General features: G+C 38.0%; 1 protein-coding gene across 1 annotated transcript; it reads right to left on the bottom strand.

Annotated features, from left to right (window-relative positions):
- Window positions 1-11083: 11083 nt before the first annotated feature.
- Window positions 11084-15059, bottom strand: LOC145093366 (V-type proton ATPase subunit d2). The gene is made up of 10 exons (XM_079031477.1): window positions 14670-15059; window positions 13617-13737; window positions 13322-13429; window positions 13144-13246; window positions 12953-13033; window positions 12786-12871; window positions 11857-11916; window positions 11723-11771; window positions 11513-11647; window positions 11084-11402 (listed from the first exon to the last, which is right to left on the bottom strand). The coding sequence occupies exons 1-10, from the start codon at window positions 14848-14850 to the stop codon at window positions 11271-11273; spliced, it is 1056 nt and encodes a 351-aa protein (XP_078887603.1). The 5' UTR covers window positions 14851-15059; the 3' UTR covers window positions 11084-11270.
- Between the last annotated feature and the right edge of the window lie 411 nt (window positions 15060-15470).

Here is a 15470-nt window from a genome sequence, read left to right as displayed (position 1 = left end):
GTGATTCGAGGATGTGTGCTCGAGATTTTTGGTGTCGAATTCCCTATAGATTTGGTTCCTATAGCTATGGGGGATGTCTGCGTTATCGTGGGTATGGGCTGGTTGAGTAAGTTTGGGGCAGTTATTGACTGCGAGAGACAGCTGGTGACGATTCGAGATCCTAGTGGGGGAGTGCTTTCGGTGTATGGCGAGGGGACTCGGTGCGGGTCGGCGTTTTGTTCGGCTGCCAGGGCGAGGCAGAGTTTGCAGCAGGGCTGCAGTGGATTCGTAGCCTACGTGACGGATACTCGAGTGGCCGCGGGAAGGCCCAATTCAGTGGATGACGTCCCTGTTGTATGCGAGTTTTTGGATGTGTTCCCCGAGGAGTTACCAGGTGTGCCTCCAAAAAGGCAAGTGGAGTTCCATATCGATTTGGTTCCGGGAGCGGCGCCCATTGCCAAGGCGCCTTATCGTCTCGCTCCACCGGAAATGCAGGAGTTATCTTCGCAGCTTCAGGAGCTGTTGGGGAAGGGGTTTATCCGGCCGAGTAGCTCACCTTGGGGAGCACCGATTTTGTTCGTCAAGAAAAAGGATGGTTCACACCAGATGTGTATCGATTACTGGGAGTTGAACAAGTTGACGGTTAAGAACCGGTATCCGTTACCTAGGATCGATGATCTGTTTGATCAGTTGCAGGGGGCATCTTGGTTCTCCAAGATAGACTTGAGGTCGGGTTATCATTAGATGAGGGTTCGGAATGAAGATATTCAGAAGACTGCTTTCAGAACTCGTTATGGACATTATGAGTTTGTGGTGATGCCTTTTGGGCTCACCAATGCCCCAGCTGCGTTCATGGACCTCATGAACAGGGTGTGCAGACCGATGTTGGATCGGTCGGTGATCGTTTTCATTGATGATATTCTGGTATATTCGAGATCTAGGGAGCAGCACGAGGAGCATTTGAGGGAGATTCTTGGAGTTTTGAGGTCGGAGAGGCTGTACGCCAAATTCTCCAAGTGTGATTTCTGGTTACGAGAGGTCCAGTTCCTAGGGCACCTCGTTAATCAGAACGGAATTTTGGTCGATCCGGCCAAGATAGAGGCAGTGATGAGATGGGAAGTGTCGAGGTCGCCCACAGAGATCAGGAGCTTTCTGGGTTTGGTTGGGTATTATCGCAGGTTTATCAAGGATTTCTCCAAGATCGCCGTGCCACTCACTAGGATGACCCGAAAGGGCGTTGCATTTTCGTGGGGACCGGAGCAGCAGTCCTCATTCGAGACCCTTCGTCAGAAATTGTGTGAGGCCCCGGTGCTTGCACTCCCGGAAGGGATGGAAGATTTTGTGGTGTTCTGTGATGCATCTATATCGGGTTTAGGGGCGGTGCTTATGCAGAGGGGGCATGTGATAGCGTATGCTTCGAGGCAGTTGAAGCCTCATGAGTCGAGATATCCCACCCACGACCTGGAATTGGGTGTTGTGGTATTTGCCCTCAAGATCTGGCGGCATTATCTTTATGGGGTTCGGTGTACCATCTACACGGACCACAAGAGTCTGAAGTACTTGATGGATCAGCCAAACTTGAATATGCGACAGAGGAGATGGTTGGATGTGGTGAAGGATTACGATTGTGAGATCCTGTACCACCCGGGTAAGGCTAATGTGGTAGCCGACGCGTTGAGCCATAGGGTGGAAAGCGCCCCGATCCGAGATATTTGTATGAGGTTGACGGTGACCATTCGGTACAGTACCTTAGCAACTAGGGCCGCACCGGGGACCAAATCGATCATGAACTCAACCTGCCTCTTAGGAGGCACACCAAGAAAATCCTCCAGAAACACATCTAGGAACTCCCTGACTATCGACACATCTGAAACCGAAGCCTCCTTCCCGACCCTAGCGTCAACCACATATGCTAGATAACCCAAACATGTTGAAGATATTGTCGTGTCCTAGCTGTAGAACAAAAGCTTGATCCAACCCTTGTACCCTCTCCATAAATAATCAGTTGTCCACCACTTGAGGTTCGAACTACCACCCATTAACCCTCACAATCAATCATCACACCAAACCTGCTCAACCATTCAATCCCTACTATCACGCATACATCCCCCATGGGGATAGGGATCAGATCAATTGGGTAAGACACCCCAAAAATCTCCATAACGCAACCCCGATAAATGCTTGATGCAGAAACCCCATGTCCGTTTGCGATAGAATACAGCAATGGACACTCCAACTCTCCAAGAGTCATATCAAAACTCCTACTGAAAGATTGAGACATAAAATACCAACTTGCACCCGAGTTAAAAAGCACAAGAGCAGGCAAGGATTTCACTAAGAAGTTACGTAGCAGAATCATAAACATAAGCCTAACATAAAATAACTGACAGAATAATAAAAGAAAATATACCATTAACGACGTCTGGAGCCTCCTTGGCCTACTCCGTTGTGAGCTGGAAAGCACAACCCCGAGCCCTCGGGGGCTCTTCCCTTCCCTGGCATCCATATGTGATCCTCAAAGTAGTTGGTTTTGGAGCATGTGCTAGTCTCACAATGAGCAAGGGACAGTTGGTCCTCACATGGATAACCTTCTCACGGTGGTAACAAATCGTGGTGCTCATCGGCGGGTCCTGCTGACGATAATCCATAGCAATGTGTCCCTCCCTGTCACATTTGTGGCACCCAAAAGAAGATCGAAAAACACACTCATGAACCTTTTTGTACTTGCCACAATTACGGCCCCTTTATCCCCAGATTGTGAATCAGTGGGCTTGAACCGCTTCGTTGTAGGTTGTGACTAAATGGGAGCCTGCCCCTGCTCCCTCATCTGGATCTCCATCTCAATCTCTCGCCTCCTCGCAGTATCCTGAAGCTTGGATATGGTACTGTAACGATGGGTAGACACAATATTCTACAATTCGGAAGAGGGATTCCGTAATCCAATTGTAAAATATTTGAAGGTAGGTAAATGACGATTTACCAATTTCCACCATGAAAAACGAAATTGATTATTAAGTTTTAAATAAATTGAAATTCCTAGATTCTTTTGAGATTCATTGAACATTTCAATTGCATGTTTAAATCTCGATTATGCATTTCAAGTTTGTGACTCGGATACCGAGGATCACAAACAATGTGTGAATAACCATGCAAATGTGCTTGGTACTCTTGATGTTACTTATCACATAATCAATGTGCCGGTTAACCAAACATACTTCATTGATCCGTGATTAACATCAAGCTACCCTTTGCCACTCTTTCCAGTCCCAAATTAATGTGTCGGTTAACCACACATGCTCCACTAACGACTTAGCAAGTTGTAAAGTGAAATTTCATGGAATAGCACCAACTTCACATTTTTCCTAAAGTAGCTAAGATTAGAAATTTATGAAAGTTTAGTTACTTTATAAAATCATTATACATATTAATGAGGATTAATTTCCTATCCTACCCATTCAGCTAACGACCCTCCACTAGTCAAGAGTGCGGTGGATAAGAGTAGATATCCAATGGCGGTCATATTATAGGTCGCTTCCGTAAACACCCCTTATAAACTAACTTCGTGAATGAGGCCTACTAAAGGTAAGACTGACTTCTCTTATACATATATATATATATATATATATATATATATATAAGTATTAAACTTTTAATATTATAATAATATATGGTTGAATTTAAACTTTTAAAATTCTAGAGTTTGAAATTAAAGTTTCATAAATGTGACTCTTCAAATTTCAAAACTTGAGGGTAAGTTTTTAAACTCTTCAAAAACTCTTGAGTTTTAAAATTTAATGTTACATAAATGAGGCTTTCCAATTTCCATAACTTAAGGGCAAGTTATGAAACTTTTCAAGACCTTTTGAATTCCATAACTTAAAGAGTTAAAGTTTCATGAATGAGACTTTTCATATTTCATAATTTAAGGGCAATTTATGAAACTCTTCAATAAACATTTAGATCAAATTTAACTAACAAAAGTAATCATATAATTTATCATTTACCAATTTGACCTAATACTACTCATATAGCAAGATAATTTCAAATTCTACAAATAACTAGTTTTTCACAAAATCAAGTAATTATCTTAAAATTTGACAACCATCATGTTATTGGATGAGGATAACCATTACCATATCATTAAAAACGAATTTTATGAACCAAAACAGTTTATGGTAATGATACTAATCCAAAACAGACCAAAAACTCAAAAATTCTGCTAACAGATGATCCAACTCGTCGAGCCAGGCTATGGACTAGTCGAGTTCATGGTCATATGAGTCAACTCATAGAGTCCACTCATTGGACTCGTCGAGTCCAGCAGTCAGACAACAAAAATCATAATTTTTCAACTTTGAAAACAATACAATTGTATATATATATATATATATATATATATATATATATATATATATATATATATATATATATAACAGAAAACACCCATGGCTTTGATACCGCTGATGGGTTTTTATGTACTCTAACATCCCTATGGTGCACATACAACCTTAATGCTTTGGATCTAAGTTTTTTATAATTATACATGCAATATTCTTTTTCCAAAGCATGAAGCCTAACTAGCATGAAACTTTGATATATGTATCATAAAAAACTAGTTAGAAGATTACCTTTTGATGTAGCTTGTAGAACTTGGCCTTATAAGAGTTTAGCGCCCCAAGTGTGATGCCTCAAACAAGTCAAAAGCACCAATAACAATTAGATGAATATAAGAGAGGTTTAGGAGACACCTAAAATCGGCCATGCTCTTGCTTAGAATGCTAGTGTGTCCAATTTTAGGGCTTAAGGAGTTACATATATAGTGTAGAATTCCAAGAGTCATATTTAAACCCTAATTCTAACACTTAGGCTTATGATCCAATAACTCATTTGGACTAACACTTAATGGATTTTCACATGAGCTTAGTCCAACTCAAACCAATCATAGATCATTAGCCTAAACTATATGTATCACTAATTTACATAATCAATCCCTGTTAATTTAATCAGTCACTTTTGATCACTAAATTAATTCCAAATTAATTTCTTGATTAATACCAATTAAATAATATGATTTCTTAATTAATATATTATATTCATAATATATTAATAAATCACAACTAGCCTCTTTCTCAAATATCCATCCTATCAGATTGTTCTGGTGAAGGCAACCCGAAATAGACAATGCTACTATCGGGTAAAGTACATACCAATTATAAGTATAGACTTAGACTCCTAATCTAACAGTTACAGGTAGGTGTGGAAGGTAGTATTAGGCCCGTACTACTGAAAACACAGGACTTGTACCTAAGACAAGTGTAGATCTGGGAATCCTAAGGGTGCCTGTGTGTTGTGAGATTCCCTCGAGTGTTTTCTAATTGTTTATATTTTGTGTTTATTTTGAGGATGGTGGTCACTCGTTTGGGATCAAGAGGTACTGGTTCTAGCACTGGCTCATATCCGATTGATGAGAGTCTACATGGGCTTATTCTAGCCAAGGTTACTCGTGGTATTCTGGACGCTACCCTGTGATCTTTGGTACCATCAAGGAGGGGGTTTTGGAGCTCATGAAGAAGCGGATCAGATCTTTCCGAGCCGAGATTTTTGCAAGGCAGACTGGGGTGCGAACTCCCCTATTTTAGGAGTTCAAGGCATGTGGAGCGTTTGAGTTCTTTGGGGTTAAGGACCCCATCACTAGTTGTCGCTGGATTGCTGACATAGAGAATGCTCAGTGCATGAGCTTTTGCCCTAAGGAGGCAAATGTAGAATTCGCGTCTTGCTTACTGAGGGACAGGGCACGGGTTTGGTGGGATGAGGTTACATAAGTTGCAGGGACGACAGGGGTGGTATAGATTTCATGGGAGAACTTTGTTCAGAGATTCCTTAGGGAGTTTGCACCAGCTATAAAGGTGCAGCAGCTGGCAAGGGAATTCCAGGATCTTCACTAGACTTCAGAAACTATGGTGGAGATCACCACCAAATTTAGGGAGAGGGAATTAATAGTCCCGCAGTATGTTGCGGATGAAGGGATAAGGAAGAAAAGATATCATGATATGCTGAGGGATGACATGAGGGAGTTCGTGAGCTTCTCGGGGTGTAATACCCTGAATGACATGATCAAAAAGGCCTACGAGCGGAAAATTAAGTTGGAGCTCTAGGCAAAACAGAAACTGGAGAAGGTTCAAACAACTGTGGGTTAGGCCAAGAGGTCCAAGACCTCCAATACTCACACCAGAGGCCAGTAGGGTTGGGTCTGTTACGCCAAGTGTAGCAAGCCGCATAGTAGAGTTTGTCGAGTAGCAGGTTCGGGGTGTTTCAGTTGTGTCCAGTCATGCCACTTGAGCAACGATTGCCCCAAGAGGGATTTGATTTTCTTTCATTGCAATCAGACCAACCATAAAAAGGCCAATTGTCCGAGATTGACCAGGTAAGCGGTGGTGGTGCCTATACCAGCCACCTTGAGGATTAACGATGGCCGCTAGGGCAAGGCGGAGGCTCCTGTAGTGAAGAGCAGTTTTTTTCAATTGACCACCGATGAGGCTCGTGCAACACCGGTTGTAGTGACTAGTATGTGTTCTAACCTTACCTCTTGTTGTTTCCTTTGTTTATTCTTATGTTTATTATGATCTTATATAGGGACCTTTTTGGTCAAGGTTTGTCTACTCATGTTCTGTTTGATTCGGGGGGCTACCCGATCCTTTATATCTCTTACACTCAACAAGAAGTTTTGAGACGCTCTAGGGACTTTGGATTCCCCTCTGGAGTTGGATATTGCATATCACCGTACCATGAGTGCTTCAAGGGTTTTAAGTGGGTATGTCCTAAACATGTTTGGCGAGAGGTTCTCTATTGATTTGGTGTCTATTCCATTGAGAGGGTCAAAGGTTATCATTGGGATGGATTGGTCGGGCCCCATGGGACCGTGATTGATTGCGAGCGACAGTTGGTGAGGGTTCGAACCCCAAGTGGGGGAGAATTGGTTATTACTGGTGAGAGAGCTTCGCATGGGTCAACTCTATGTTCAGCTGTGTAGGCCAGGAGATATCTCTAGCAAGGTTGTTATGGGTTCTTAGCTTATGTTTCTGACGCGCGGGTTGAGGCCACAACAGATTTGATCATGGTACCCATAGTGTAGGATTTTCCTGATGTTTTTCCCGAGGATTTGCCAGTAGTGCTTCTTGAAAGGCAGGTTGAGTTTCGGATTGATTTGGTACCTAATGCGGCTCTGATAGCCAAGGTGTCGTATCGCGTAGCACTGCCTGAGATACATGAGTTTTCAATGCAGCTGCAAAAGCTGCTAGACAAGGGTTTTATTCGTCCGAACAGCTTTCCGTGGGGAGCACCGATCCTATTTGTGAAGAATAAGGACGGTTCGCACAAGATGTGCATTGATTATTGGGAGTTGAATAAGCTAACGGTGAAGAACTATTACCCACTGCCAAGGATTGATGATTTGTTTGATCAACTCTAGGGTGCATCTTGGTTTTCCAAGATATATTTGCAATCAGGGTACCACCATATGAGAGTTAGAGATGAGGATGTACAGAAGACAACCTTCAAGACTCGTTATGGTCATTATGAGTTCATGGTGATGCCCTTCGGACACACCAATGCACCTGCAGCGTTCATGGATCTCATGAACCGGGTCTGCAGGCCGATGCTGGATCACTCTATGATTTTTTTCATTGATGATCTTTTGGTCTTATCCAAGACCAAGGAGCAGCACGAGCAACATTTGTGTGATTTTTAGAGACCCTAAGGAGGGAGAGACTTTATGCCAAATTCTCCAAATGTGAGTTTTAGTTGCGCGAGGTGCAGTTTTCGGGGCACATCGTCAACCTGAAGGGAATCTTGGTGGACCCGGCCAAGATCGAGGTTGTGATGCATTGAGAGGTATCGAGGATTGCGTTTGAGATTCGGAGTTTCTTAGGTCTCGTAGTGTATTATCGGAAATTTATCCAAAATTTCTCCAAGATTGTTGTGCCTTTGACCCGTTTGACGAATAAGAGTGTGATCTTTCTTGGGGGCCTAATCAAAAATTGGCTTTCGAGAATTTGAAGCAGAGGTTGTGTGAGACCCCAATTCTCGCACTTCCTGATGGTTTGGATGATTTTTTGGTTTAATGTGACGCCTCTATTTCGAGTTTGGGAGTTGTTCTTATGCAGAGGGGTTATGTGATTGCTTACGCTTTGAGCTGAAGCCTCACAAGGCGAACTACCCCATACATGATTTGGAGTTAGGGGATGTGGTTTTTGCCCTCAAGATCTGGAGACACTATTTATATGGGGTCTGATGTACCATCTACACCAACCACAAGAGTTTGAGGTATCTTTATGACCTTTGGATACTTACCCTCATCAGCCACATACGTTGGGCGTATTTGGTGTACGCAGGGTGTACTCAACAAAAGATTAAACCCTAATTTTTAGGGCATGAGCCCTATTTAAGCATCTTTATGACCTTTCGATACTTACCCTTATCAGCCTCCACTGCTATTCACATCCCATTAACCCTAGTTTACCATTATGAGTGCTTTTTTAGCTTGGAAGTGACTTTAGTGGCATTTTGATGTGTTTTCAAGAAGAAGAACTTGGAGATCAAGCTTTTGTTGAGGTTGAGCTTCTAGATCCAGAGTGTACATCAACTTAGGAATCTTTTGAAGGTAAAAAGTTCTTACATTGATGATTCATTTTGGTTATTAGAGTTTAGGGCTTGTTTATGAGTTCATTTTGGTCCTATGAGTTCTTTTTGTGAGTTTGGGCAACTCCATAAGTTAGAGATGTTAGATCTCAGTCCCTTTGAGGTGTTAGATGCATAAAAATGTCATCTTGATGATTGATATGAGCCCATGCATGAAAGCAAGTCCTTATTGTGAGCCTTGTTGGACAAAAGTGGATATTGGGTTCCATTAAGACATGCTAACGCATACAGTTGATAACTTTATGTCTTAGAATCCCATAATGGTTGAGATCTGAAAGTTGGATCGTATGGCTGTAAGGATTAAGCACCTAATCGCTTAAGGTGGTAAGCAGCTCGATACGTTGGGCGTACCAAGGGTACGCAACACGTACTGGCAAGTGGACTCGTACGTCGAGCGTATGCCTTTCAGTGGGCTTTTGGACTTTGGTTCGTCTTTGGACTTTTCGGCCTTAGCTAGTTGTTGGGCTTTGGCCTATTTAGGGTAGGTGGTCCTCAGATTTCTGTTTGTGGGCCTTAAGTGGCATGAGTTGGGCCTTTTGGGATTTAGGGCCCATTATTGTGTTATAGGCCAAGGTTGGTTAGGCCCATTATGGGTAAGGTGAATGGGCCCTAACCTTAGGAGTTTGGATTAGAATCTATGCCCATGGTTATGGTTTTTAACCTATTTCTGATTAGGGTAATTTGTGTATGTTAGTGTGGGATCTCCTGGATCGGTAGCCGAGCAGTTAGTATTTATCAGCAGATGGTTTGTGCATTAAAGGGTGTATACTCACAGATGGTCATCAAATCTGCAATTTCCTCTTATCATATTTTCGATTTTACAAGTCCTTGTAGCACAAACGGTTATGTGATACAAGGATCTAATGCACGAATGGTTTAAGTGTGCTAAAAACAGAATCGTAGATGGCATGGTCATTTGCTTGTACAATCACAGATGACAATGTCATCTGCAATTTTGCTCTAATATTTTTCCGTAAAGCGATCAAAATAACTACAAAATACTATTACGTTCAAGCCTGTATGATCAAATACAAACAAGAAAGTGATAGATAAAAGTATTTACAATATTGTTAATCGAAACCTCATCTTCTGCAATCAAAGAGAATTTTCCACACTTAAAATGTGAAAATGAGTTGGAAATTTTTTAGGGTTTAAATATATTTTGTTAATGCACAACTAAATAACAACCCAAAGATTGAAATCCCAGGCGAAATGCTCTCGCCTTCAATTTCGTCGACTAAATTAGAAATTTCTTAATTTTAGGCTACTTTGTGAAAAATAATTAAGAAAAATATTTATTTTTGTTATTTTTGGTTTTTATCATTTAGACCCTTTTCCTTTTATTTCTATCATGTGTTTCCTTTTAGTTTGTAATACAACACCTTATATCCTCTATTTTCAAAATTACATTTTACCCCTTTAATTTTGAAAAACTTTCTAAATTGTAATTTATACCCATTTTATTTTCTAAACTTTTGTGTTTACACTGTACTACATATAATGTGATTTTTTTTATACTTACCAACCCTCAACTTTAGAAAATATCACTTTCAACACCCTCCTCTTCGGCTTTGAAAGAGTTCTTCCTCATACTATATATAATCTGATTTTCTTATCCACTGACTTTATCTACGTTCCAACATAAAACTTTTATATGTTCGTGCTTATTTTTAAGCCTTTTTCTTGGCATGGCTCTATCCCTGACGTTTGTGCTTTGACAACTTAAGTCCTATGTTTCTAAGCATGGCTTTGGTCGCTAAGTTTTTTGATTTGACAATTTAAGTTCTCCTAAACTTATATTGCTACTGAACTAGTTCTTCTAATTAAATCCGTTCTTGTCACTGCAAAACGCAGCCAGTAAAATCCTAGTTCATCCTAAAATACATTGTTATAAAAACTATAGATATTAATTGGAATTAATAAACCTTCTCATCATAACAATAAATGTAAACAATCCCAAATTTATATCCATTTACTAAGAGAAATTTGTTTATATCCATCTTTCTAATAATATAAAATAATATCTAAAACTCAGTCATTTTCTCTCTTTGTATTCTCTTCGTTTGATTTTAATACTTATCTTGATTTAATAAACAGAGGAACAAAAGTTATAGGGATATTTGATTTCTCATTTGCTAACTTAAAATGAATCAAGAAAATCTATAGAAATTAGTTGGAACTAATAAACCTTTCTCGTTATAGGATATTTGATTTCTCATTTTCAACAATCCAACCATGATTACAAAAATAGTATCGACCTCGAAAAGTAGATATATTTGTTTTGCAAAATCATTTTGTGTGCTTAATTTACAACTAAGTAATAACTCCTCATTGGTTTAAATTAGATTCTATAAAAATAAACCCTTATTGTGCGTATAAAAAGTTGGTTATCAAAACCAGGTTCAAATAAAGGAATTCAGATTACATATTACATAACAAATAATTGAATTTTATCATATCTTTCAATACATAACCAACTCTCCCAAACAACAAAAATTAACATACACAAGAGACTTATTTTGCAACCCTCTGCACTCACTTGCAGCATGATGAAGTGGTTGAATTTACATAAATGCCCCTGGCTTTTCCCCATCTTAAAATATAAAAACAACACTGTCATGAACCCTGGATTTCTGATTCTGAGCCACACATTCCGATATCCACATCAAGTTTCTGATCTCCTGCTCCCTCAACCGCATGTATGCAAAGAACACACCGTAGTGAAACTGCAAAAAAATCATCAATCACGAAATGTAAACTTACTTACACAAGATTTTAAAAATTGGACCAAACTTGCCATTTTGAGTAAACCACAGGGACTGGATTTGTAATTTACCTGCTGTTCAAAAGAGAGGCAGAGTCGCTTGACCTCCTCTTCATAGAAAGCTTTATCAAGCATTTGACTTTCTCCATATGATAATTTGGAGAAGATTGGTTGATAAGGAGGGTATTTCTCCATCACACCACGAACCTATAATTTAAGAGAAAAAAAACTGAATTAGAATTATAGAATTTATTATTTATTATAATAAAGAAAAAGACAAACCTGGTCTATGTCCTCACAAATAGCAAGTTCCTCATGGCCATAAGGGTAACTATTTGAACACAAAATGGAAATGAAATTAATTGAGTAAAAAATAAGGAAATATTTATAAAAATTTTATCATCATATTCACTTACAGTAAACCGAAAGTAGAATACAACTTCCTACGATCTTCTCGAGTAAGCTCGGTTCCAATGCTGCATATGTGATAAAAAAAATAATTTTTTTAAATAATAACTTCACTTTTTAAATATATAGTTAGCAAATTACATGAAATAGTTAAAATACAGGAAAAATATCATATGAAACATCAACAACCAAAATGGTTAAATACAAGAAATTGTTTTTTTGAAGGAATAAATAGTTTTCCACAAATGAAGAAGTTCACGATACCTCTATTGGTTTAAATTAAATATAATACTGTACTTGATACCTACTTAAACAAAAAAAAAATTAATAATATTTTTAAAAGGACAGAATAAAAAAAAGAACAAGGGTTAATCTCAAAAAAGACCTTATAATTTGTGTTTTTTTCCGGATTATACTTCAAATTTATTTTTTGCTGAAAAAGACCTTGTATTTTTTCATTGTTTCCGATTTGGCCCTTTTAGTCATTTTTTGCAAAAAAAAAAATTTGTAAAATGTGAGGGTTTTTTCGGGAAAAAATAAAAAAGTTAGAGGGTTTATTTGGAAGCATTTAGAAGGTTGAGGGTTTCTTTCAGGAAAAAAAATAAAAAGTTGAGGGATTTTTCAGAAAAAATGAAAAATTACAAGGTCTTTTTCAGGCAAAAAATAAATTTGAGGTTTAATCCAGAAAAACACAAGATATAAATACTATTATTATAAATACTATTAATAAGAAATCAAAAAAAATTCGTAATAATGTTATAGAAGAAAAGTAATCATTTGAAAAAAAAAAAACATGAAATGGGGTTGAAAATGGTGAAATGAGTTTTTTTATGAGTTGGATTTTTCCAACTCATTATAAAAGAAAAAGAAATCTTGGATATTATTTAATGACATAAACAAAAAATTCAACTAATAAGTTTTCAAATAGTTGAAGAACCTGTTTATGGTGATATTAACAGCCCTCCTATCTGCTTCAAATGCTAAAAGATCAGACATGATTTCAGAAGTGGCTCCACCTAATTTCTATTTTTAAATTCAAGTTGGAGATCAGAAATACAGGAAAAAAAACATTTTCAGATTTCAATATAATTAACAAATGCTTACTTGGCAAAATCGATAGAAATCCTCAAGATATGCCTTGTAAAGAGTATTTCTCATAATCTCAATGTTCATATCATCCAAATCCTGCATGTAATCAGATAATGGAATTAATTTTCATTTTAATGTTTTAGATTATGTGTAACTTGTATAGTTTTAATAAGCATATATATATATATATATATATATATATATACCTCTGATGTGATGCATTCAGAGAAGTATGGAGCAAGTGGTGTATCAACAAGCACCAATCTGTAAAGCTCACGCATGTTTTGAGCAACTGCCAGGGTGGCAATACTGGAGAAACAAACAGAAAAAGATTAGCTAAAGAGCAAAATTTAGAAATAATTTTGAGAAGAAATTTAAAATTACCTGTCAAACATTCCCAAAGGGTGGCATTTCTCTAATAGTTCCTGAACATCTCTCTCATGCAAGGTTCCAGTAACAATCAAGACAACATTGTCAATCATGTGACCATATCTGAAATTTTAGGTTCCAGTAAATTTAGATAAATCAACTTTCTTGTCACTCTATGACATTGTTTTACATGTAAATTATAGTAAAAGAGAATTTTCAGAAGGATAAAAGAGAATCTAAATGTATATAGTGGTTATAGAGAAGGGGTATGACTATGGGTATCTCTTAGAATACAAGAAAATAAACTTACGTTATGTACTCTAAGAAGGTTGACATAGGTTCAGTTGCTTGGCATAACATGTGCTTATACTCATCAACCAACTTAAGAGTGCATTTCTCTACGATTGTAGTTGTATGCAATGGTGATGGCTCTGCAAGAAAAATCATTACAAGCAAGATATGTAAAGATAAACCAATGATCATCTGACATGCTTAAATGATTCAGAAGGAGAAAGCTAGAAATCTATGTCGATACTAATGGGCCAAATATTCTTTTACTGCTTTAAACTGCATTAATGTCTTAACTCTGTTAAAAAGATTCATCCTTGTAGGACTAAATGAAAGTCAATAAACACACTTCTATTATTTAATCATTTTCATTTTTGTCAAAACCAAATGAGAGATGTCCAGAATATAATTCCCAGTTCCCACAACTTTTCAGACATAATAAGTTTATTACTCATTGAGTAAAATCCATTCAAATGGAGATGCTTGCTGGAGAATAGATATTTCTGGTGAATTGCAGTAATTCATACCTCAAATTGGCAAACGTTTTCTTTATAGTTACGTTTCAAGCAAAAAAAAAATGATTCATTTCATGGAAGGAGCATATCAATCAAGGTGGAGGTACATCGAGAGTCTCCCGATCTAGTTTCCAGAAGATTAGCAATCAATGAAGAACCATTGGTGGATCAATCAGCACAATATCCTTATAGCTAAGCGTTGAATTTAGTACAAAAACTTCACACGCTACCAGTCTGTGGTATGAATAGCGATCTATCTTCGTTCTCCGCTCAAACTAAGCTCACTCACCAACCAAATTATAATGAAAGACGTGGAACCGATCGTAATTGCATAAATACCGAATAGATACGGTGATCTAATCTTCGTTCTTTGCCAAAACTAAGCTTAGCAACAAATCAAATGATTATGAATGACTTGGAATTAACCTTAAGTCCATTCATTTATTAATTGATCTTACCTAAGTAGAGTGACAGGCAGCTTCTACACGAATTCAATAAAAACGATTTCTAACGAATCAACGGAAATGTTAAATCCGTAAAATATAAAGTTGTAATTATACCGTTTTGAAGATAAGGACCGTATTCGGTGGCAGAGAGATGCATCTTGATGTCATCAAGAGTTTCACACTGACAGAGATTGTTGTAATCAGACGCGGTCAATAAACCAGATCTGTGGCCCCTGACGATCGCTTCGAGGTAACCTCCGTGAATGTTGAAGGTCATAGCTTCGAATCCGTACATGTTGTCTGATTGAAAGAGAATTACTGGCGAATTGAATTGGATATGATCAGACTACCCTTCGAGAAACCCTAACAATGGAGATCAACAAGATCAGGAAATAGCAAGGATGAGAAGGTAAACACGAAGGGGGTGAAATGGATCGCGTGGATATCGTTGACAGGAGTGTTTTCGGATCGAATCGAAATTCAGGTATTTGGTAATATGCTTACGTGTCTTGTGTAAGTTGTAACTCGGCATTGCCTATGGGCTTTTATGGCCCAAATTATGAATCAGGTCCGATGGAACTGTGTTTCATGTGTTTAATTGAAGTTAGCATTTGGAAAAAATAATATCTACGTTTTATTTAAAAATTAAATGGAAATTGAGTAATCCATGAGTATTTAGGGGTGTTTGGATTAGCTTATTGCTTATTAGTTTATTTGTGGTATGAATAAGCAATAAGTAATGGGAAGATGCTTATTAAAATTAGATTGTTTAGTTTGTTTCTAATACAATAAACTGATTTTTAAGAATTTTATCAAAACACTCAAACTTAATTTATTGCGGTAAGAATAAGCAATAAGCAATAAGCATCTTTTTTTTTCTATCCAAACACCCCCTTAAATTAATATAATCATAAT

Source organism: Lactuca serriola, chromosome 3 (assembly GCF_051521515.1).
Source record: "Lactuca serriola cultivar US96UC23 chromosome 3, Lser_US96UC23_V15, whole genome shotgun sequence".
Classification (NCBI taxonomy): Eukaryota; Viridiplantae; Streptophyta; class Magnoliopsida; order Asterales; family Asteraceae; genus Lactuca; species Lactuca serriola.
The sequence above is the reverse complement of the archived record's forward strand: the minus strand, read 5'-3'. Positions and strand labels throughout refer to the sequence as shown.